This window comes from Colobus angolensis, unplaced genomic scaffold (genome assembly GCF_000951035.1).
Source record: "Colobus angolensis palliatus isolate OR3802 unplaced genomic scaffold, Cang.pa_1.0 Scaffold131, whole genome shotgun sequence".
In the NCBI taxonomy this organism is placed as follows: domain Eukaryota; kingdom Metazoa; phylum Chordata; class Mammalia; order Primates; family Cercopithecidae; genus Colobus; species Colobus angolensis.
Genome location: NW_012114364.1, coordinates 2040005 through 2062607, shown reverse-complemented (window position 1 = coordinate 2062607; position 22603 = coordinate 2040005). Strand labels below are relative to the sequence as shown.

Genomic DNA, 22603 nt, shown 5'->3' with positions numbered 1-22603 from the left:
AAAATGCAGAAATCACCGGTCTTCTGTGTCCTTCGCGCTGGGAGTTGGAGACTGCAGCTGTTCCTATTCGGCCATCTTGCTCCGCCCCCCAGATTCGGTATGTATTAGTGATTGTTATTTATCCAAGATATAACTGGCCCTCATTATATAAAAAAACAGAACAGGCTACCATAGAAATAAAACTGTCCAGAAGCAATTTCTAAGGGTCTGTGTCAATGAACTATACTGCAACATAGCAATTGAAGCATTGCTTTAAATAACACATATCAGCTCTACAGTGAAAATCTCTTTTAAAATCATGCACTTTCATTTGAATGGTACTTAATTAATAAGACTTCCAACATAAAAATGCCACCATGCACTTGTCCAATGCATTATATATTTTTAAATACTTTTGTTTGTATGGTTTCCGCAGGTAGTTTTTATACAATTTAGCTGCCTTTTGATACTGTTTAGCTGTTTATCAGGATTTAAGAGATATTTAAAAAACCACACACAAAAATTTTCCACTTTACAGATACAGACACTAAAGTGCAAAGATATTCACAGACTTGATGAAGATCCCAAGGCAAGTGAGAGTAAGGCCAGAACCAGAATGAAGACTCTCCAGTCTGATAGGTTTCTTTAAAGTAGCTTCCTGGTGAAACTATAATCAGGGACTAAACTTTAGAACACTGTGAAGTTCTAAATAGAATTGAATGTTTATTATCTACATAGAAATCTTTTCAAGTGTAACTGTTTGAATACAAGTTTGACTAGGAGGTCCCTAGGAGCCTCTGTCTCTGAAGGCAGAGGCTCAATGTCATAGGGTGGTCAGGGAGTTATCATTTTTAGGGGTGTGGTGGGGTGGGACTGTTGTTGAAGTAAAAGGAGGAGGGTTAGACCGGCCCAACTAGAGGTTTCTTCTGGTTTTTATATTTTTAAGACAATGTATTATTATGTGGCCAATGAACCAGCAGGTGGCACTACACAACCATTTTACACATGCAAAAAGAAGGTAAGTCTCTTAGATGTATCAGAATGTAAATTTTATATTCTGTAAAACAAGAGAGCTCCAAATATCCTTGAAAATAAAACCCCTTTAAGCATTGCATATTGAAAAACTAATTAAACTAAATTTGACTGCAGGGCAGCTAGTCTAGTAATCAACAGGAACAAAGTGGTGCTTTGACCTTACATTTAAATATAATTTCATTATTTATATGTACTTGTTGCATGCCAACAGCATAGAGGCACTACGTAAGTCATAAAGAAAAGATAATTCACACCCTGTAATGTTCTGCATTAAGCAAGATAAAGTAAGTGTATTTTACATAGCACCTGTCATATAAGAGCATCGTATCAATTTTAATAATGCAGTTTCTATAACGTAAATCAAGGAAGGAATGATGGAACAATTCTGGAGGCTTTTAAAAAACATGTCATAGAAAAGTATTTACCATCTGCCAGTAACTGCTTTCAGAGGCAGGTTCTGCATCATTGTAGAGAAACATTTCATCACCATAGATTTATAAATATACATAAATAATATTCAAAGAAGACTGGGACTCATTAAATCATAAGGCTACTTCCTGTCACCTGGGGAGTTTTCTGTAGAGAAATGAGTATAAGAATGGGCAGATTTTACTGAATCGAGCTTGAAGATTCAGAGAAATGACAGCCCCAAGGTACAATGACTGTCAGTAGTGTGCGCTTCCTGCCAAGCCCAGTGAATTTTACTTCTGAGGATTATTTGCCTTCCATTTTGCTGGATAAATAGTATTAGCTAATCTCAGCAATACAGTTTCTCTTTAATTTTACTTACCAGTATCAACTAAGAAAACCCCATAGTTGTTGTGTAAATCTGAGCTGTCTGGACAGTTCTTTATTCCAGCCTGGTATATTTCTTCAGCTTCTTTAAACCTCTCCTTTCAAAGGAAACAAACAAACAAAATAAGTGAGAAAGCTTTTTAAAACCAGCAAATAAACTGATTATTAGGAGCAGGAAAAGCAAAGAAAAAAAAATCTTACTACGCACCTAATATACAACAGGCACTGAGATAAGGCACTATGAACTTTGTTTGAATTAAAGGCAATATTAACTGTGTACAAAATACCCAAAATTCGTATCTGTATTTAGTTCCCTTAGGGCAAAAAAGATGATGTTGTCTTAAATGGGACCTTTGGAAGGATATGGACCTGTACAACATGCGTGCCTACTGGTGAAAAAGGCCTGAAAATAGTTGTTTGAATAGGATGCCCTTCACCCCGGTGACTCTCCATATGAAAACGGGGGATGCACAAATTGTGGAATGTTTTTAGAGGTGGCAATGTGGCTGGGAGGCAGGGCAGTCTGGGGAATTTGTTTTCTAGCTGCATTTGCATAGATGACACTCTTTTTATCTATATCCTATACTGTACCGTGTTGTTTGGGGAGGTTTTTGAGGCAAGTAGAGAGGGGAGGCTGATGCAGATATTGTGGAGGGCTCTACTTGAAGCGTGTCTACAGCCCACCAGACTGGTGGCTACTTCCCATACTCATTCCATGCTTTCCACCTCTGAGCTGTTCCCTCCAACAGGATTATATGCCCCCTCAAGGGCGTACCTCCAAACTGTGTGGCAAGGTTCAGGTCGATCACCACATCTCTCATTCTAGGGCTCCAGTTCTAATTGCCCTTGTGTTCTATTTGTCTAAATATTCACTTTAGCAAACTTTGGTAATTCTGAGTTACTTTTTAGGTTCTTTTTCTTTCTTTCCTTCCTTCTGTCCCTCCCTCCCTCCCTCCCTCCATCTCTCTCTCTCTCTCTTTCTTTCTTTTCTTGTTTTTTGAGACAGAGTCTCACTCTGTTAACTTGGCTGGAGTGCAGTGGGGTGATCTCGGCTCACTGCAACTCCTGCCTCCTGGGCTCAGGTAATCCTCCCACCTCAGCTCCCTGAGTAGCTGAGATTACAGGCTCGTGCCACCATGCTCAGCTAATTTTTGTATTTTTAGTAGAGATGGGGTTTCGTCATGTTGGCCAGGCTGGGCTCAAACTCCTGGCCTCAGGTGATCCGTCTGCCTTGGCATCCCAAAGCGCTGGGATTACAAATGTGAGCCACTGCACTTGGCATTTTCAGGTACATTTTGTCACAACCATTATAGACTGTTATGTCACACTTACTTTTACAATACAGAAGGTGAAATATAATTAATTAATCAAAACTTCTCAGATACTAAGACTTACTTACCCACAAGTAAACAATGTCATCTTTTCCTAGTACTTCTGCGAAGGTCAGGTAAAATAAAATGATTTGGCACAAAGCACATGCCTGCTTTAAAATATATATATATATATATATATATATCCTGAGTATGGACATTTTCCACAACCTTATTTTAAGTTACTCCTACTGAGCATTGAACCAGACATATGACAAAGGAACGCAGAACAACAATGTCCTGAGACATGACATCTTAAGCTTGTGATTAAGTGTAAGATATTCACATTGAGGGCTGAACAATAAGCCAAGAAGCCCAAATCTGATCTGACCCAGAGAGGAACATCTATTTTACACTCTGTAGAATGACCAGTGCCAGCTATTTGAGTTCCTACATTTTTAAGTAACATTAGGGAACAAGGTGTGGTTTGTCAAACTTCATCCCCACTCCAGCAAAAATAAGCATCCATGTCTCTAAAAGTGTGTTTTTTTAATTGCCAAACTCAACAAATTATCAAATTCAAAAAATTTAAAGATGAATTAAAGTCTCAAAATATTTCCTTTCAATCTATTGAAGAGAAGAAAAGCTTTCTGAAGCTCTCGTCCATTGAAGGACTGACAGTGTGTGTATGTGTGTGTGTGTGTGTGTGTGTATGTGTGTATGTATGTATGTAATGAAGACAAGCAGAACAGACATTATGTAACAACCTGAGAAAATTAACATCTAGAGAGTACCATAAGGTATATATTCATGTATCCATTCATTCCACATACATTTACTGCAATGGCTATAGAAGTATGACACAGTGGTTAAGAACGAGGCTCCCAAGGTTTGACTGCATGGATTCAAATCCAAGCCCCACCATCTACTGTCTGTGTGACCTTTCTTACCCTCCATGTGCCCCAACTATAAATCAGGGATAAAAATCGTACTTATGTTATAGAGTTGTTTTGAGGAATAAATCTATTAAAATATTTGAAACACTTAGAACGAAGCTTAGTACATGGTCAGCACTTTGGTTTATCATGCTGGCCTTTATCCTTACTTATCCAAAATCTCATAGCTACATGGGGACAGAGAATAGAAGCTAGGTTTTCAGTGGGCCAATAGGGAATTGGGGAGCCCTGAATAAAAGCAGTATTTTTGGAAATAAACAAACATGGCTCTGGCATAAAAATAAACAGTTATACTTTTGGGTATTCGTCCATCTGTTCAACCGTCCAACCTGTCCCTCCCTACCTTTCCTCGACAAATATTTCATGAACACCATTGTTAAAGGTAAAACTTTAGGCAAATTAAATGTAACAAAGTTTATTTGAGCAAGAAAGTGTTCACAGATTGGGCAACCCCCTGAACCAGAACAGGTCCAGAGAGACTCTGCCGCTGCCATGTGGTCAGGGAGGATTTACGGACAGAAAAAGGCAAGCGACTTACAGAAAACGGAAGTGAGGTACAGAAATGGCTGACGTGGTAACAGCTCAGTGTTTGCCTTACTTGAACATAGTTTGAACAGCTGGCTGTCTCGATTGGCTGAGTGGTAAGACAGTAATAGGCACAAGGTGGTCTGTTTATGCATCCAGTTAGGTTACAGTTTACTATGTACAGAGAAAATTTTAGGCCAAGCTTAAAATACGTAAGGAGGCAGTTTTAGGCTAAATTTAACAATGCTCCCCTCAAAATTGAGAGGTGAATCAAAACTGTAGGCATTGATTTCATTCTACCACTATCGTAAAGGCACTTATTTGGTCTCAAGTCTTACTGGGAAACAGCAGAACAGTGATCTTTGTAAGATGGGAAGTAGGCTTTTAGGTTATTTTTTTGAAAGAGAGTAGAGGGGACCTGTCTGTGTTGGAATCTCTTGTTTTTAGGAGAGGAGAAAGAAAATTCGGGCCTGTTTTGGGACTTACCTGTTTGGGATTTTTTTTTTTTTTTTTTTTTAAGTTTTAGTTTGATTATGTCACATTTAGCATGAGTGAGTCTATTTTGGTTTGGTCTGGTCTGCTGGGGCCTATGGTATGAACTCAGTCCAAAATAATAGCATCTCCTAATTTTGTTTAATAGTTTCTTCCTTTTGGTCATGATTTTACTTAAGTGGGTATGACCATTAGGCTTTTAATGCCATTCTCAGTTACCATTATTTTAGGGTTTTGGTCTCAGTACCTTATTTATTGGTTATGATGTCTTTATAAGAACACTTTTTTTTTAGTTTTTGTCATCTCAATTAAAGAGAGATCATTTGACATTTTAAAAATGGCTGTATGTAATTATTTAAAACTTTTGAGAGAACGTAGTGTGCCAGAGAGACAATTATAATGATCAACAGGATCATATCAAGAGTTTGGAGTATGCTCCTAAGTCAGCATCTCCATGAACCAACCCAACTAAAATGAAATAGATCAAAGAATGAGCCAAAGAGTCTACTTGTTTTAACCAAACAGCCTGTTTATTAATACCCTACAACCAAATCTCTGTAATATTCAATGTATTTATTTACATGTAACAAATAGTGTCAGTAACGGTACAGATTTTTTACTGCTTATCCAGTAGGCAATCTAGAGTAATTTTATTAACCAGCACAATCTTAGCAAGAGAATTTAAAGATGTCCATTGTATAATTAGTCTTTGTAGTAGAATCTGTTATACAGCCTATTATGAGGGACAAATTTTAATCATTGTCTCCTTTAAATTATGGGAAAAGGGGCCTAAGAATTATGTCTAGAAGAGTTTAAAGAAACTCCATGTTTAAGCTTCACTAGAAGAGTGAAGGCCCCCTGGCAATGTTTTAAACCTATGATATAGGTTAAAAGGAATGAACCAATGTTCTGGTTCTGACTGATTATGGAAGAACAAAGATGCCATTAAATTCTTTTGCTCACATTGGTCCTTTATCTTTTCTACCCAGGCATAAAACTGTCAATGTATAAGGCTGGCTGCAAAGTCCTCTACAAATAAAGTTATACCTCATGATGTACACAAATCTCCCTTTTTAGTTTTATTGTTTATAGAGGCATAAGCAAGGAAAAAATTAAGAGAGGTAAGAGTCTGATGATAGCATAGAAGCCTTGATCTGTGATCTTGGGAAAGCTATCCATGTCTAGGAGGCCATCTGTTTTGGGGAGAAACTTTCCTGGTGAGCTTTATCTTAAGGTTTCTAATGGATGTATAGTTCAAAGAGTCTGGAGGGTCCTTTTGAGTTGTGAGATTATGAACCTAAGCTTTGAGTTCCCAAAGTTTTGCTGTGGTGTGGGTGGCAAGGGCAGTCTTTTTTTTTTTTTTTTTTTTAGATGGAGTTTCGCTCTGTCACCCAGGCAGGAGTGCAGTGGCAGGATCTCAGCTCACTGTAACCTCCGTCTCCTGGGTTCAAGTGATTCTCCTGTCTCAGCCTCCCAATTAGCTGGGATTACAGGCACCCACCATCAAACCCAGTGGCTAATTTTTGTGTTTTTAGTAGAGAAAGGGTTTCACCATGTTGGCCAGGCTGGTCTTGAACTCCTGACCTCAGGTGATCCACCTGCCTTGGCCTCCCCAAATACTGGGATTACAGATATGAGCCACTGTGCCCAGCCAAGGGCAGTCTTTTTCTGATATCATTTTCAGAATATCCAATCTCTGGGTTTTAGACCATGAAGGGTTTGATTGTCTACAATCACTGAACATGAAAAACTTTTATTTTTATTTATTTATTTAATCTAGCGAAAGTATACTTTGGCATGATGTATTAAAGCCTTGTGGCATTTAGTCGTATCAGAGTTTCAGAGCAGAAGGTAAATGAGGTTTTGTTATTAGGGGTATAGGGCTTCTAGTGACTATTTTAGAAGGGTCAACTTACATTTTCCCCTGGAAGTGGATCTGATTATCCACTGTATCCACTGTAATACTTTTGACTAAGGCAATCTAGGTGATTCAGTTACCTTTTCCTAATGCTAGTGTATCTGAAATACCTTATTTAATTGTTTTACAACTTGTCCAGTGAAACAAGTGCCTTTATTACTAGAGATTTTTCTAGGAATGTCCCATGAGGGAAACACACTTTCTAATAATGTTTTAGCTACTATTATAGCCATCAGATTTTTGTATGAGGAAGCTTTTATATAACCAGAAAATATGCATTAAAAATGACAGTTGAATGAAATTTCTCTATAAATGTTTAAATGGCCCATCAGGTAGCAGAAATATACCTGAAGTTTTGATCGTCTTCTCAGGATTATGAGTTTGACCAACCAAATATTAGTCAATCGTTTTAGCAATTTAGAATAGTCACCACACCAATAAATACTTTAAAAATGTAACCTGGATCAGCTTATCCCTCCTATGATAAGTTATGGCATATAGAACTTTTAACAATGAAAGCTTGAAGGACTTAGCAAGGACCCAGGTGGTCATTTAGGCTTTTCATGAGTATATGCTTAATGCTGAATTTATATCCTCTCAAATACCAATTTTGTTTTTCAATTCAGATGTATAGCACTGTTTATTAGGTGGGCCATCATAGGTAATTTGAATTGGACCATAGGAGTTTATTTAAATTGTATACTTAAAACATTTTAGTGGCTGGCTGATTTAGCATGAAAATCTGGGAAAGTATTTTCTTGGTATTCAGTGAATTCTTGTGTTGCTTGGGTTAGAAGTGTTATAACCCAGTCAGTCTCTTCATTAGAGTTTTGGGAATTCTTAGTCCAAATAATGTGATCTTTAAGTTTTCAGAAACCTGTATTCAAGAGTGCTTGTCAGGGTTCTTTTCATCCTTTCTGTGAACCTCCTTGAAGACACGCCATTCTAGGATTTTACTTCTTTATCAAGAGCTTTTAGAAAACAAGCAATTAACTATGGAAAAGTTCACTATGGTCATGGTTAAAGATGTAATTGACAAAAAATTATTTTTTTTCCTGTGGCCTATAATAATTTAATATAATAACCATAATTATGATGGATAACATACCAAGACATATCTGAATTTTAGCAATCTCTTACAATTTTGGAACATATATTAATAATGTATCCATAAAAATATAACTCAAAGGCTAAACATTACTTATTTGACAATGCTTCTCCTAGTTTAGCCTGTCAAATAAGTCCATATACTCTCTTTTGGATGCCGCAGAAGGTCTCTGCAGAATCCTAAGTTAGTTGAGGTAAAAAAGACTTCATTTCCAACTTGAAATTTGACTTAAGGAAAGAAGCCTGCCAAATATGTCAAAGGTTTAAAACATTTAATTAAAATATGATCACAGGTCACTGTAGAATAATAGTAATTCATTTAGCCAAAATGGTAATTAAAAGGTTTTAAAGAGCATTTATTCCTTGAGGGAGAAGAGGCTCTGTTTTTCAATCAAAAGAGCTGAGAAAGACAACATCAACATGAGACAGAAGCTGTGTCAAGCTAAACTTAATTTAACACCATGCATGTGCCATGCATGTATACAGTGAAACAGAACAGTGAGTGAGAGACACAATCCCGCCCTTCACCACTGAGTGGAAGTCAGACAAGAAGGAGGCAATAATGTAGCTGTGGGAGGAGAGAAGCACAAGGTGTGTGCGAGGCATCCAAGAGTGGCAGCCACACCTGGGGTTAGATGCTGTACACCTGTCATGATCCAAATGCCCAAGGGCATTGGTCGCTGTTAACTTCAGCAGCTGTGTAACACAGATGTGCTTGAAAACTATCTGTGGCTACGTGAGATCTGAAAAACATCTTTATAACCAAACTAGTTAAGTTAGAAGGTGTTTTTCCTGAAAGGAATACAACTGATGTCTTCACAGTCTCAGCTTCTGAAGTCAAATGCAACACTAAACAACAGTTTTTAAGTGCAATTACTGCTTTACCAGATCTAATATTACTTTTTTCCCCACTTTCTTGCTCCTCCAAAATAGGCAAAGAGATTATCTTTTTCATCTAAAACTTCTCTTTTATTTTTGCATCCATGAGCTGAGCTGATTTTGCACTAGAAATAATATTTTCAAAATCCAAAGAAATAGTGAGATTTAAAGACTGAGTGTGTCAAGTGCAATGAATCACTGCCCTACACCTTCAGTAACCCCAATAGCAGTTTCAAGGCTCTATGAAAATGTCTTTAAGATCTATCTTTCTATTCATTTCACTCGACTATCAATTTCATGGAATGATCAACTGTACTCATAAAAACAAACAAATGAATGAACAAAAACACTTCTCCAGGAAGAAAATACTATATAGGTGTTTGAAGTAAATTTGACCTTCTCTGGAAGGGTAATGCATTATTCTTAAATAGCATTATTATTTTAATTACGGAAGCCCAATTTCAAGCACTCACTTTCATTTAATTCAACTGGCTACAAGTCCTCATCTAAGCCTGATCATTTCTAGTCTCTACTGACTTGTAAGTTCCAGAGGAAATGAATGTAAGCTATTTATAGGACAACTTTATTTAAAAATATTTGTGACCCAGGGAATAGTTGTGACATATTAATACCGTCTGCTGTACACCAGAGTTCCCAGCCATTGTGTGAAATTGGCCTTCGAGGGCAGCAGTTAAAAATGGGCAGCATGCAGCCATGGGCTCCTCTCCAAGACTTAAAGCATTTTCAGTGGGGTGGAAATAAAATGGGCCTTGGAAGAGAGATAAAACACAATCAACATCCCACTTTTTACATGCTATAATTACCCAATATAGTACACTTTTTACCTCAAGAAAGGAAAAGTGAAAAATAGATGTCCTGAAAAAGGACCTTTGACTATAATTTACTGTCTTGAGCCAAATAGTGTGTTTCGAAAACTTTATAATTCAGGTTCCAGTAACTCAAATGACAAATAGACATTGGCTTAATGCAGAAATTATCAACCTTCTTAATTTTAGAACGTCTCTGAACTCTAAGTTACCAAGAATTCCAAAGAACTTTCCATTTATGTGGACTACATATATCAATATTTCCTACATTGGAAAAGAAGTTGAAAAACTTTAAAAATATGTGTTAGTTTACTTAATCACAAACTTAAACATAAATAATATATTTATATAAAAATAATTATTTTCAAAGCAAAAAAATAGCGAGAATAGTGGCATTAGTTTATATTTTTGTAAATCTCTTTAATGTCTGACTTAAGACAGCTGGATTATCATATGCTTCTGTGTTCAATCTGTTTTATGTACATATATTTGGTTGGAATATATAAAGAAAATCTGGCCTCACACACACATTTAGTTGACAAAGGAGAGAGTATTTTAATAGCATTTTCATAATTGTGGATATATCCTGTGGCTGCTAGAAAAGCTAGAAAACTACTGTATACTCATGAGAGAATGACAGGGAAAAGGCAAATTACTTCTTAGTACTATTAGGAAAAGCGTATAAACCTTCACGGACCCTGGGGGTCTCCAGTCAACACTTTGCAAACAGATTAACAGATAGCCTGTAACAATGTGTACTTACTGTATAGAGGTGTAGAGAGTGGTATTCCAAAGCAGTAAAGGGCCAATAGTAAAAAAAAATGGTGCCAGTGCCCTGACATCGGGGTCACCATGTGTCTGAGCTGATTTTCTAGAAGTGCTTTCACTCTGATCAATAATTTAAAGCCACAGAGTCTTAAAGTATCTTCCTATTAGCCAAATGGCTTTATTAGTAAATAGTATTACATTGTAATGTTGTAATCGTAATTACAAACATAATATCGTAATAGTAATTACAAACCTGGGAAATTAAGGACTAACAGATCTTTAAACTCATGTCAGTGACTTCTCCAAGAAACTACTCAAGACACAGCAGCCCAAAAGATAAAGAAACACCTGTTTTCTCACCCTCTTCTTTGCTTTCGTTTTCTTTACCACAGTTCCTCCACCCATATGTCATCAGTATGAACATTTATGAGAAACATGCTATCAATATTTGATGTCTAATTCTCTTTCCTATCCAACTAAAATGAATCAATTAATCTGGCATTCTTCGCCATCAAGGTGTTTTCTAATCCTAGATTTTCTCATCTCCCAGCAGAGTGTGATCAACACTATCTGACAATTTACACAAACAAGAAGTGACCACTTTAAAGAAGGAACACCAAGAACAATACAATAAATGCTAAAGAGAAAGAGTGACAAGAGTGAGCAACTACTCATAATGCAGTCATGGAACCAGAAAAAGAGGTGAAAACCACATTTGCATATAACTGCAGCTTCCTGATACTTTAAACTTTTCTCATGCCATTTGGCCTTTATTCTCTATGCTTCCAGGTACATGACTTTCTTCCGACTTCAGAAATGGAAATAAAGTCCTAAGTCCCCCACCTGACTCAACAAAACCCCTCCTGGCCAAGGAGACCCCAGGGAAACCTTAAAAACTCAGTTCCCAGCCATGACCAGAGAGGTAAGGTCACTCAAGCATTATACGCACTCCTTTGCTAACTACCATTGTACTCTCTTTCCTAAGAGTTGAACAGAAACTAGCACTTTTGAAAGACTTGCTCCACTGCTAATTTCAACCAACCACCTCATTGTGCAGCAGGGCTCCCCTCCCTTTTTACAATCTCAAGGCAACTGACCAGCATTCCTTCCTGGAAAGAAACCACGGACTGTGGACTGCTTCTGGCTGGTCCACGGAAACTGTGCATAGGATGCCTCTGCATTTAAATGTTGTGTCTCCACCTCAAAGTGCACATGGGATGTATGTAACATGCATGTTTGCTTACTATGCATGTGCAACCCCTTCATATTATTCACAGTTCCTTCTATAATCTGTTGAACATGTACACCTAGTCAATCCATTCAGCATAAATTCCTGTCTTGCCCTTCCTCCTTCAAAGCACCTGCTTTTGCTTTCTGCGGGAGGCTATGCTTCCCAGCCTACAAAGTGGCCAGCCTGCAGGCTACAATCCATTATAGGAAATAAAGCTCTCCTTTCCAAATTTACAGATCTCATGATTTTAAGTTGACATATTAGAAGTAAGCTCAATACTATTCCTCACCTCAGAGCCCTTAGAGGGTCTACTCCTTCTGACTAGAAAGCTCTTCCTTTCATTTTCACCCAGTTTATATCTATCAGCCCTTCAGATATCAGATTAAAGGTCACCTCTTTGGCAACCATCCCCACTCCCCATATATTCCTTTCCCACATCAGGTTATGTCCCCTTAACATGCTCGCTGGTGCTTTCCCTTTGCACATTTGTTACACTTGCATTAGACATTGGGGAGGGAGCTATAAATCTTTGCCTAGGGGTAGCCTTCCCTTCTATACTACACTCCATGAGGGTAACCACATACATAACTTGCCGCTTCAGCACTCTGGTGCTTGGTGGCATCTAAGTGCTCAATAAATATGTGCTCAATAATTAAATCAATAAATTCTTAAGTTAGGGTCTTCGTCCAAGTTGACTTAGCCCCACAGACAGTGTGGCTGAATGTACCTCAAATACAGCATTTGTAGGAGAGAACCTGATCCAGGACTTTTTATTTGATCCAGAGTTTCAACTTACGTTTTATTGTTCCAATTTTCTCTTCACTCTCACATTGGGTAAAGTCATATTTCAAAATACATGAAGGAAAAATATTTTATTTTAAGTGTTATCATTGTAATTAATTGAGTTTTTCAATAGGCTATAAACATGGGGCCAGTAATAATTTACAGTGGCCAGAGTCATAAACAATGTTAATTTCATTTCCTTTACTGCTATTGTAATGCAAAGCTATATAATCCATGTAAGAGTAGGATGGTGAAAAATGATTGTGGCTTATAAATGTTTACCATCCTATCTGTGAAGCTGGAGTCCAGCCAGTTCTGAATGCTAGTGGAGAACAAAGAGTATAGCAAGTTAGAGACCACCCTGACTTCAAAGCTAAGAGTTGATCTTCTGTTCTCAGTTTTCTTGACTTCTTTGATGCAGTCGACACAAACTTTCCTCTGGATATTTTTATGTGCCTAGCTTCCATGACAACTCATTCTTCTGGGTTTGTTTTATCACTTCTTCCTTTCCACTCCATTGCATGCCTAACCTCATTAACCCATGTGGCCCACGGCCACAGCCTATTCATGGGGTCCCAGTGTCATCTAGCGCAAGAGTGGCAAGTGAGGAGCTTAGAGACCAGGTGTTACTCCAGGTCCTGCTGCAAGTTAGTGAATCACCATAAGCAGCCACTTAATTCTGTGTACCACATATTTTTATGTAAAATGAGAAGGTTAAAAAAATTCTTCAGGGCTTTTCCCTACACTATTCTTCATTTTCTCCTCGAGGAAATTATCTGCTTATAATATGGTGTCATTTTTGTAAAGTCCTAGGTCTATTTTTCTAGCCCTGATCTCTTTCGCTCTCATTGGTCCATATGCCATTTTCATTTAAATGTTCCACTAACATTCAAAACTTAAAGGTTGTACACTGCTGGTGGCAGAGTAAATTGGAACTGCCCTTTTGGAAAGCAATTTGGTAATATGTCTCAAGACTCATGAAATATATTCTTTGATAAGGAAATTCTTCTGGAATTTATCATTATGAAATGATTTAAAACATTGTTTTAAAAAAGCCCTAAGAAAGAAAAAGTTGAATGCCACAAAAGAAAATAAAAAGGAATCCAAATATCCCAACATTTGAAATATTATTTGCCGTATATTACAGTGAATCAGTTGGATAAATCAGTAAGCAGCCATTTAAGTGGGATTTATGAAGGTCATTCAGCACCATGAAAAAACATATAATAGTATGTACAATTTAATGGCAAATGAAAAGAACAGGATACAAACAGTGTATGAATATTAGTATGGAAACACATAAATATATTTAAAAGACATGCATAATATTAAAGAATAATATTTGTTGTCTCCAGGTATTACATTATGAATAAAGGATGTACGTCATTTTCTCTGAGTTTTCACACTTTCCTTTATATATTTATATTACTTGTTTAACTGGAAACAATGTTGACACTCATCTTATTTCTTTCCTAAAATCTTGCTTCTGTCTGGCTTGTCCATGTCTATCAGTGGTCATAAATCTTCTCAGTTTCTTAGGTGTTCTGACCTGGAGTTCTTAAGTTTCTATTTTTCTTTTCCTTTCAACCTTTACACGCTGACAGTCCCTATGTACCATAAAAATCTTTTTCCATGATAGTCTATCCATTCCCTCACTTTCTTCTGCAAACAAGGCTCTCAACTACTCACACCAGAATGTATATAAAAGCCTCTTCGAAAATATACCATGTGTTTTCCACAAGATCTTCCTCAGATGTTTTGGAACGCTCTCCTCTGATATTTACCTTTACTTCCTATTATCTATCCATTTAAAACTTGGGCTCCATTATGGCCTTAATATGTTATACCATATAATGTCTTTTCAACTCATTAATCTATTTTTCAAATTTGTTAAATCCCCTACTTTGCGCAAACAGATTAAATTTCTCCCTTCAGGTTACAACAGAGTAAGGAACACAACATTAGTTGTCGACAAATCCTACATTCACGGTTTTATTGGCACTGAGGATGGGAAATGATGTAAACAGACAGCAGCACGCTTATAATAAGAGCAAGGCATACCAAATAAGCCTAGTTTCCTTTTTTGATATTATAGATTCACAGTCTTACATCAGGGGGAGCATTTTGACAGGTGTCTGAAAATGCATCTCAAAACATCCCTGTAGACAAGACTGAGAGAGGTGAGCTAGATGGTAATATAATTCAACAAATTAACAAATGCTTGAATAACTTTACCCAAAGAGTCTGGCAGAAGATAAAGGTCAACCTGGAAAGAAGGTTCTGTAGATATGCTGCAGGGCTTCCTAACTGCTACCGATCTTCACAACATTTTTTAAATCAAAGACATAAACTAGTTATTTCACTAAAACTGTTATCAAGTTTGCCAACTGAAAGAGCTGGAAACGGTAGTCAATACACTGTACTGCAGGAAGAAAACTAAAAAGTCCTAGAAAATCAGAAATGTCAGGCTGACATCAATACAGAATGTCAGGCTGATATAAATACAGAATGAATCCTTTCATCCAGCTTCTGAAAAACTGCATGCAAAATGGGTGATTTCAGCTGAGTGTAGGAAAGAGCTTTTTGGCATGAGACTGACCCGCAGCCACAATCCACGTGGGCCGTGCATGGGGACAGACGGTGGCAATGAAGGACAGGTCGCTTGACTAAGGGGATGGCTTCACTGTAGGTTACACATTGACCAAGGTTTGTCAATACTGATTTCATACACTCCGAGTGTTTGAAATGCCAGGATGCTGTTAAATAAAGTTGTGCAACCAAGAAATGAATTCATTTGCTACTAAAAAAATGTTAAGCTAGGTGGGTTTTTCTCTAACAAACAGTTTGTGCCTTGCTTGCACATCTGATGCACTCTTTTGTGACTAAATAGTTCAAAACTTAAAGACAGGATATTGAAAGTCAGAGGGGAAGGCAGTCCTGAGTTATGCCCAACAGCTGCTCCATCGTGTTCATGCTCAAATCAATTGCCCAAAGGGGCAGAAAACAGAACTCTTCAATCTTTCAGTTACATTCTTAGATCTCACAGCATTTTACATTCACATGTAGAATAGGAAAGTGCTACAAGATGGAACCTTTGTATGTAAGAAAAGATAATGATCCTAGTCATCATTTGTTTTTCTTAACAATTGTTCACAACTTCAACTATGCAAAATGCAATAACTTGATAGCAATTTGCCATTGCAGTTCACAAAGGATTAAATTTGTCAAGTAATCAATTTTAAATAAGTCATCTGATACTTCTTACACATAACTAAGGAAAAAGTATACATTAAACTTCCAACTGCTACAAAATTCGTTAATAGGCTGAATGCAAAGATACTACAGAAGGAACTAAAATAAAGTTCAACATCATTAAACATCTTGATTGTTTTAAAAATGAGCTTAGATGATTAAAACACATAGCCATTCTCATAGAGTCAAATATTCTAATGGTGGCAGAAAGCCCATAAACAAATAAATGTGTTTTAGATGGTGATAAATACTATAGGGAAAGTAAGGCAGGACACGGTGGTAGAGAACATCATGGGCAGGGGAAGGTTGCTATTTACAAAGGGTCATCTCAGAAGACCTCTCTGATATAGTAACATTTAGTCAGAAACCACCATGATACACAAAGCAAGCAGCCAGTCAGAGGCAGGGGGAGGGGCTCATGAAAAGGAAGCAGCTGGGGTGAGGTGAGACAAAGTAATACTGATGCAGCCAGTCCCTGTGTCTGTTTCAACAGAAGCCAAGGGCAGCTAAGGACTGCCAGTGTATAGCACAGACCACATCCATGACCATTTTAGCTCACACAATGTACTAAAGCATGCATTAAAATCATCCAACACAGACAGAGGTTTTTAATCTAAAGCCCACCTATCCTACAGGGAGAAAGACCAAAAAAAACTAGGTTTATATTCTCTGTCACTTAAATATTCATAGAATGTCCTAATTTTGCTTCTTGCTGGAGACTCCAAAACTTTTTGATGCAAATTGCTCCCTACAAAACTGACATGTAGTAGCAAATCACTTATTACCCTTAAGCCAATTGAATGCTGCTGGGCATGTTGCAGAGATGTTGAGTTTGAGTTTTAAAGATAATCTGGCAATTTTATGGTAGCAGAATCTACCGTCTATCATTTGTTGGCACCATGTGTGTCAACAAAACTGTATCATCAATTTAGAGGGAAGACAATTTGTATCTGTTTCTCCATAGCAGGGGTTATGCATCTAAGACTCTGAAAACTGGTATCAAATCATTCAGACACGACTGAAAAGGAGGGGATTAAAACACATCTGTTCTATGCCATAAAAAGTGTTCTCTTAGGAGCCTGTCTCACGAGTCTCTATAATATTCTAACTGAGGTTAAAACAGAATTTGTAGGATTATCAAATGGCTCCATACTGAGCTCAGAGATCTTAGAGCACTAGCAATTCCTCTGAAAAATATTACAAGTAAGTAGTAATAAAAACAGCAAATATCACATATTTTTCTTGATAGATTCTGTACCAAAGTGATTGAGAATATATCAATGGCAAATAATGGGCCATCTTTGTCTAAAGGCCACCTACACTACACAGAGAGTAGAAAATTAGACTTGTAATTTCTGTCCAAAAGAAACTGACATAGAGATTGGTTGTCCAATATGGGTTTACAAATTAAATCATTAGTGCAAAAATCTGTGTAACATTAATTTATACATGTAACAATAACATTGAAAAAAGCTACCGTGTGAAACAATTACCTGCTCAGCCAATAACGAAGCTAAGCTTGAATATGCATCTGCAAACTCTGGACCATATTTAATGGAATCCTTCAGTAAGGTGATAGCTTCTTCCTTTTTCTCCTGGGACCTATAGAAAATAATGAAGGGGTGGGGGAGAACATCTTTTAATAACACTTTGTTTCAATCCTCTGATTAGACTCTAAAAATCTCATTTCTTTTAGCAAAGGTTAGCTGATTCACTCTGGATTTTATTGCAAATGAATTAAACTACATCATCTCAAGGTGTTAACAGTTTCTTTCTGTCTCTGAATTCTCCATGGAAAGAGATGTAAAGATGTAAATTACGCTTCAGGTTATCCACTTTTTTCTACCTTCTATTTCCTGCTGTGTACTCTTCGAGAGTTATAGTCAATATTTTGCAGGTTTGTTAATGAGAAACTTTGATCTTCAGAGGAACAATGTGAGGCACATTGTCTGGGTGGCATGAGAGCCAATTTACAATTATGTGAAGATATGTGGGTCTCTGTAGTACTGGTCACACCACTGCAGGCTGAGCTCCTAAGGGTGGCTATACCTTCCAGTAACAAACCAGGCCAAACTGCCAACGTTAAACTTTGGTTTTATATCTAAGAGAGAAAAGATCCCATAAATAATTTATGAAATTAGAGACTACTGTGACCACTGGCTGGTAAAGAATAATGAGACATTTCATCATCATATTTTTACTGAAAATTGAGGCTAATTCTGACTTCTTCATTTGGTTCTTCTCCCAGTGATGACACTTCCTTTTAAAGAGGATTCAAGGCCCAAAAGTCATTACCATTTTCTTGGGTAAAAGTTCTCTTTCCTGTTAAATCCAATAAGGAGACATTGGGTCATTATGCTGATATCAACGTCTTTGGGGTCAAAAATGTATGGTATTCGAAGTGATCAAGTTTGCTATTAATACAGTTCCACAGACACTGGTCTCTCGTTAAGTGCTAGACATCGTGATTGTGCAATGAAGAAGAGAATCCTTTGCACTATAGCAAGGAGACAGCCTAAAGGTCCTCTCCTCTTTAACAGTTACCAATATAGAGTTGTGTGCTTATGTTTTTACTGTGCATTGATTTAGCAATGACTATGTGCCATATACCCTCATATCTTTTCACATAACATTATTAATGTATTTCTCACAACAATTACATATGGTAAGTATTATCGTTCTATTATTATACTCATTTTTCTAATGAGAAATTTTCAATTCAGGGAAGTCAAGTGACTCATCTATGTTTATATAATCAGTCTCCTGAGTGCTCTTCCATCATACCATATCTGCTGATTCTAACTTCTTAGAAATCCACCCCTAATGACCTTTCTGCTCAAAGTATGATTCATAGACCAGTTTCAACAACATCACCTGGGAGCCTGTGAGAAATGCAGAATATCTCAGGCCCCATTCAGACCTACTGAATCTGATCCTACAGTTTCAAAAGATGCCCAGGTGATCTGTATGCACGCTGCGATTTCAGCAGAACTGTCCCATGAGGTATCAAAGGCAGCTGACAGTAGCTCCTGATACAATCCCCTCCATCCCCTATGCCCCACCCCTACAGCTCCAATTTCTGAGGATGAAGTTACCTAGAGGGAAAACTAATATTCACTCCATTAGTTTGAGTTCTTAAGTGTTAGAAGCAGCTTGTTACATAAGGCAGTTTCAACTAGCAGGGAGTTTCCTATCATAGACCTTGGGGAAAAAAACCGCCATGCTTCCAACATAGACCTTGGATTTAACAATTCAATGAAGCAAATATTTATCATTATTGATTATATGTCAAGCAGTAGCTGTTTTTCAGGAGTGGTGGTGGTACTATCCTCTCCTTATTAGGGTCTATCTAACTCCTAATGGGCTCTCGTTCTGCAAAGTCCCCTCCTTGAGAACAGGTATAACACCCGTGTCCTTAAGTGGACTGTCCTTGGGATGGCTTTCAAGTTGCATGGTCATAATTAATTTGTATTACAGCTCTCTTAGTGCTTTATTATTGATCCACTCATTTCATGGACAAACATTTAAAGAGTACCCGTAAGACTCCATGGAAGTCCACTACATACACTCAAGTTTCTATTCTAAATATACCTTCATGTAATTCTTCCATTGACACATGTTTTTTAAATGAAATGTATTTTTGTATCCCACTAATTTGTCTATTATTTTATGGTTAGTAGAACTCTTCCTCTAAAAATGCATGAATCTTTAATAACATTAATTTGGAAATCCTCTCAAAGTCCAAAGGAAGATATGGACTTGGAAAACTAAGGCTGAAAATTAAGTCCCTTGGGACATAACTTAGCTTAGATATTCTTTAAATCAGCAGAGAAAAAAAAGAAAACTCACAATATCTTCATAGCAATGATTTAATGGTTTTCATTTGTCATGGCTCACATCAGTTAGAATGAAAACTTAGACCTTTTACATGTGAACTCAGCAAGACGACTTGAACTCACTCAATACAGTCTATGAACCTAAATGCTTAGGGTTGTCCATGAGCATTCATGTGACACAATGGAAAGATTATCATCAAAGTTATTCACCAAGAACCCAGATTCTTGATAAAAAACATCATTCTCTAAAAATCCTGTGAGAGACCAACAGACTTTAAAAAAAACACTTCATCATGTAATTAATTTAGTATATGAGTATTACAAGATGCAAAGACTCTGGCAGAGAGGGCATTTCTTTTTGGCTGTGTACTCCTGGATGATTCTCCTTTTGCCTGGGAGCCACTGAGTGTTGTTAAGCACCAACGGGTCAGGCTAACAAACATTACATGCCACCTTGAGAGATATTTTTAAATTCTTTTTAAAGAAAGCCCAATAAGTTGATAAGTGGTGATTTGTTTTTGTTTCTAAAAGGGAGAGGAATGAAGAGAATATTTCTTCTATAGCCTCTCTTGCTCACCCGTTTATGGAATAGGTGTGGCTTTGACATAATAACTTAGAGAAGATAATTCATCTAAATAAAACCTTCCTTGGTTATATAGTAATGTGATTACTATGTGAGATTGAAACTTCATTTCAAACTGTTTCTGATGTTAGTAGCATCCCTTTTTCATATCTATATTATAGCACATGTTTCTCTGATAATTATCCCATATTAAAAATCAGTCCTACAATACTATTGGATTCTTGCAGACTTACTCAGCACCTTACTAAGTTTTGCTTGCTAATGCCTTGGTTCACACATCTGCTTTTAGTTCTTTCATTCTTCTCCTTTTATTATGTGAAGACAACTGAAAGAACTTTTTCTAGACCACTGCTTTCAGCACATTGCCATATATAAAATTCTTTATTAATGTCCAACTACCTACAGATAGACTCTGAGACTAAAACCCTCTACAATATGGTTCTGATCAACATTCCAAACATACCCAGGTACCCACCACTCCAGTGAAACTGGGTTGCCTTTGGCATCCATTCTGCAGTAACTAACAATGACCTACTCCACTGATAATCTTCACTGCACCTTAAAATCACTGGGTATGCTTTAAAAAAGACTTTAGTGCTCTGAGGCTTGGCCTCTTAATAGGATGCCCTCCACATGAATATGACAATCACCCAGATTTGAGAATTATGGATAGAATCCAACCTCAATTTACAGTAGTAGAGACTGAGATTCAGACAGCTTTTGTGATTTGCCCTGCTCCTGAGCAAAAAGAAGGGACTAGCTCTAGGTCTTCTGTCTCTCAGCCTGGTGTTCTTGCTGCACCACTTCACAAATGGCTTTTCCCTCCTTCCTATTCAACTCTGGTTCCCAGTGACATCTTCCCTGACTTGCCCAGTTCAAAGGTCCTAAAAACACGTAACAAAACTAAGAACATATGTATACATATATATGACCTTTCTGATATTTCAGCTTTTTTTTTTTTTCTATCATCATAGGAAAAATATGGTAGGAAATTGCTACCTAGAAGCCCCATTCTGACCTCTGTATTTTTCTTCTCCAAGACCCTAGTGAAGTACATGCGGAAAACCCGATTGCTGCCTCTTGGGAGGGGGGTCCAGTTCCATCTAACAGTGAATGTGCCATGCAGACAAGTTTTTTAAGCTGCATGTTTCGCAATAGTTGTTTCCTGAACATTTAGTCTCTGCCAAGGACCATGCTAAGTAATTTACTCTAATTCTCATGAAGCATTATAAATTTGGCATAATTAGCTCCCTTTCAAAGATTTAGACAAAAATACCAACCACCATCACCCCAAATTAATAAAAAACTAAGGTTTAGAGAGCTCAAGTGATTTGTCCCCATTCACACAGCTTCAATAACACCTGGACTCTAATTTAGAACTTCAAATCTAGACTGTTCCATTGAGGCCACACTTGGCATTTCTGCGTTCACTCACTGAAATGTTATACAATTCCTCTGTGACCACTGGGTCTTAAGTTCCTTCATAGGTGGGACCTACATCTTACTAATCTTACCTTTTTTCCCCCTGTTCTAGAGACTAGAAAAGTGACTTGTGCAGAGTAGAAATTCAGTAATTGCTGCGTTAGTTTTTCTTTTTTTTCCAAAAAAACCCCATAGTTTTACTATTTATTTCTAGATCTTTGTAAATCTCCTTAAACAAGTTTTCTGATATTTGAATAAAATTTGACAAAAGTTGACAATATGATTCCCCATGTTTCATTTTTGTTTCCACAGTTCTTTAAGTATTATAGATGTGATCCTAAGGAAGGCAGAAGCAGCACAAGCCTAACTTAGAATCATAAGAAAATCAGAAGCACAGCATCCACATGTTGAAAATCTGTTACTTACCAAGCACACTGCTAAGCCGCCTATCCACCTTATCACTACATGGTAGTTAAAAGCACAGACTCAAAAACCAGAAGGACTGGCTTCTGACTCTACATCTAACACTTACTACCTGTGTCTCCTTAGGCAAATTATCTGACCCCCATGCATCTCTGGCACACGGTAGGTACTGCTTATGTTTTGGCTTTTATTATTAACTCATTTAATGTTTTAAAAATCACCCATTGAAACCTATCTCCTCTATTCTTTTCTTAATTTTTAAAACCAAGGAGAATGTGGTGTTTTTGATACAGTCTCTCCTAAATAATATCTTTCCACATTTTAAACTATTCATAAAAAGTTTAGGTTACACATAAGAGTAATTTTTCTTTGTGTCTGATACCACAATAGATTTTTATTTGTTTATTTGTTTGTTTTTGTGAGACCGAATCTCGCTCTGTTGCCAGACTGGAGTGCAGTGGCGCAATCTTGGCTCACTAAAA

At 37.2% G+C, this 22603-nt stretch overlaps 1 protein-coding gene across 3 annotated transcripts in view; it reads right to left on the bottom strand.

The window, feature by feature from the left end:
• Nucleotides 1-22603, bottom strand: part of TMTC1 (transmembrane and tetratricopeptide repeat containing 1) — a 301112-nt gene that overhangs the window by 24410 nt on the left and 254099 nt on the right. For all 3 annotated transcript variants that reach the window (XM_011934100.1, XM_011934099.1, XM_011934097.1), the window contains 2 exons: nucleotides 17351-17459; nucleotides 1805-1907 (listed from right to left, as the gene is read on the bottom strand). In XM_011934100.1, the coding sequence (XP_011789490.1) occupies nucleotides 1805-1907; nucleotides 17351-17459 (212 nt within the window). The remainder of the gene's footprint in view (nucleotides 1-1804; nucleotides 1908-17350; nucleotides 17460-22603) is intronic.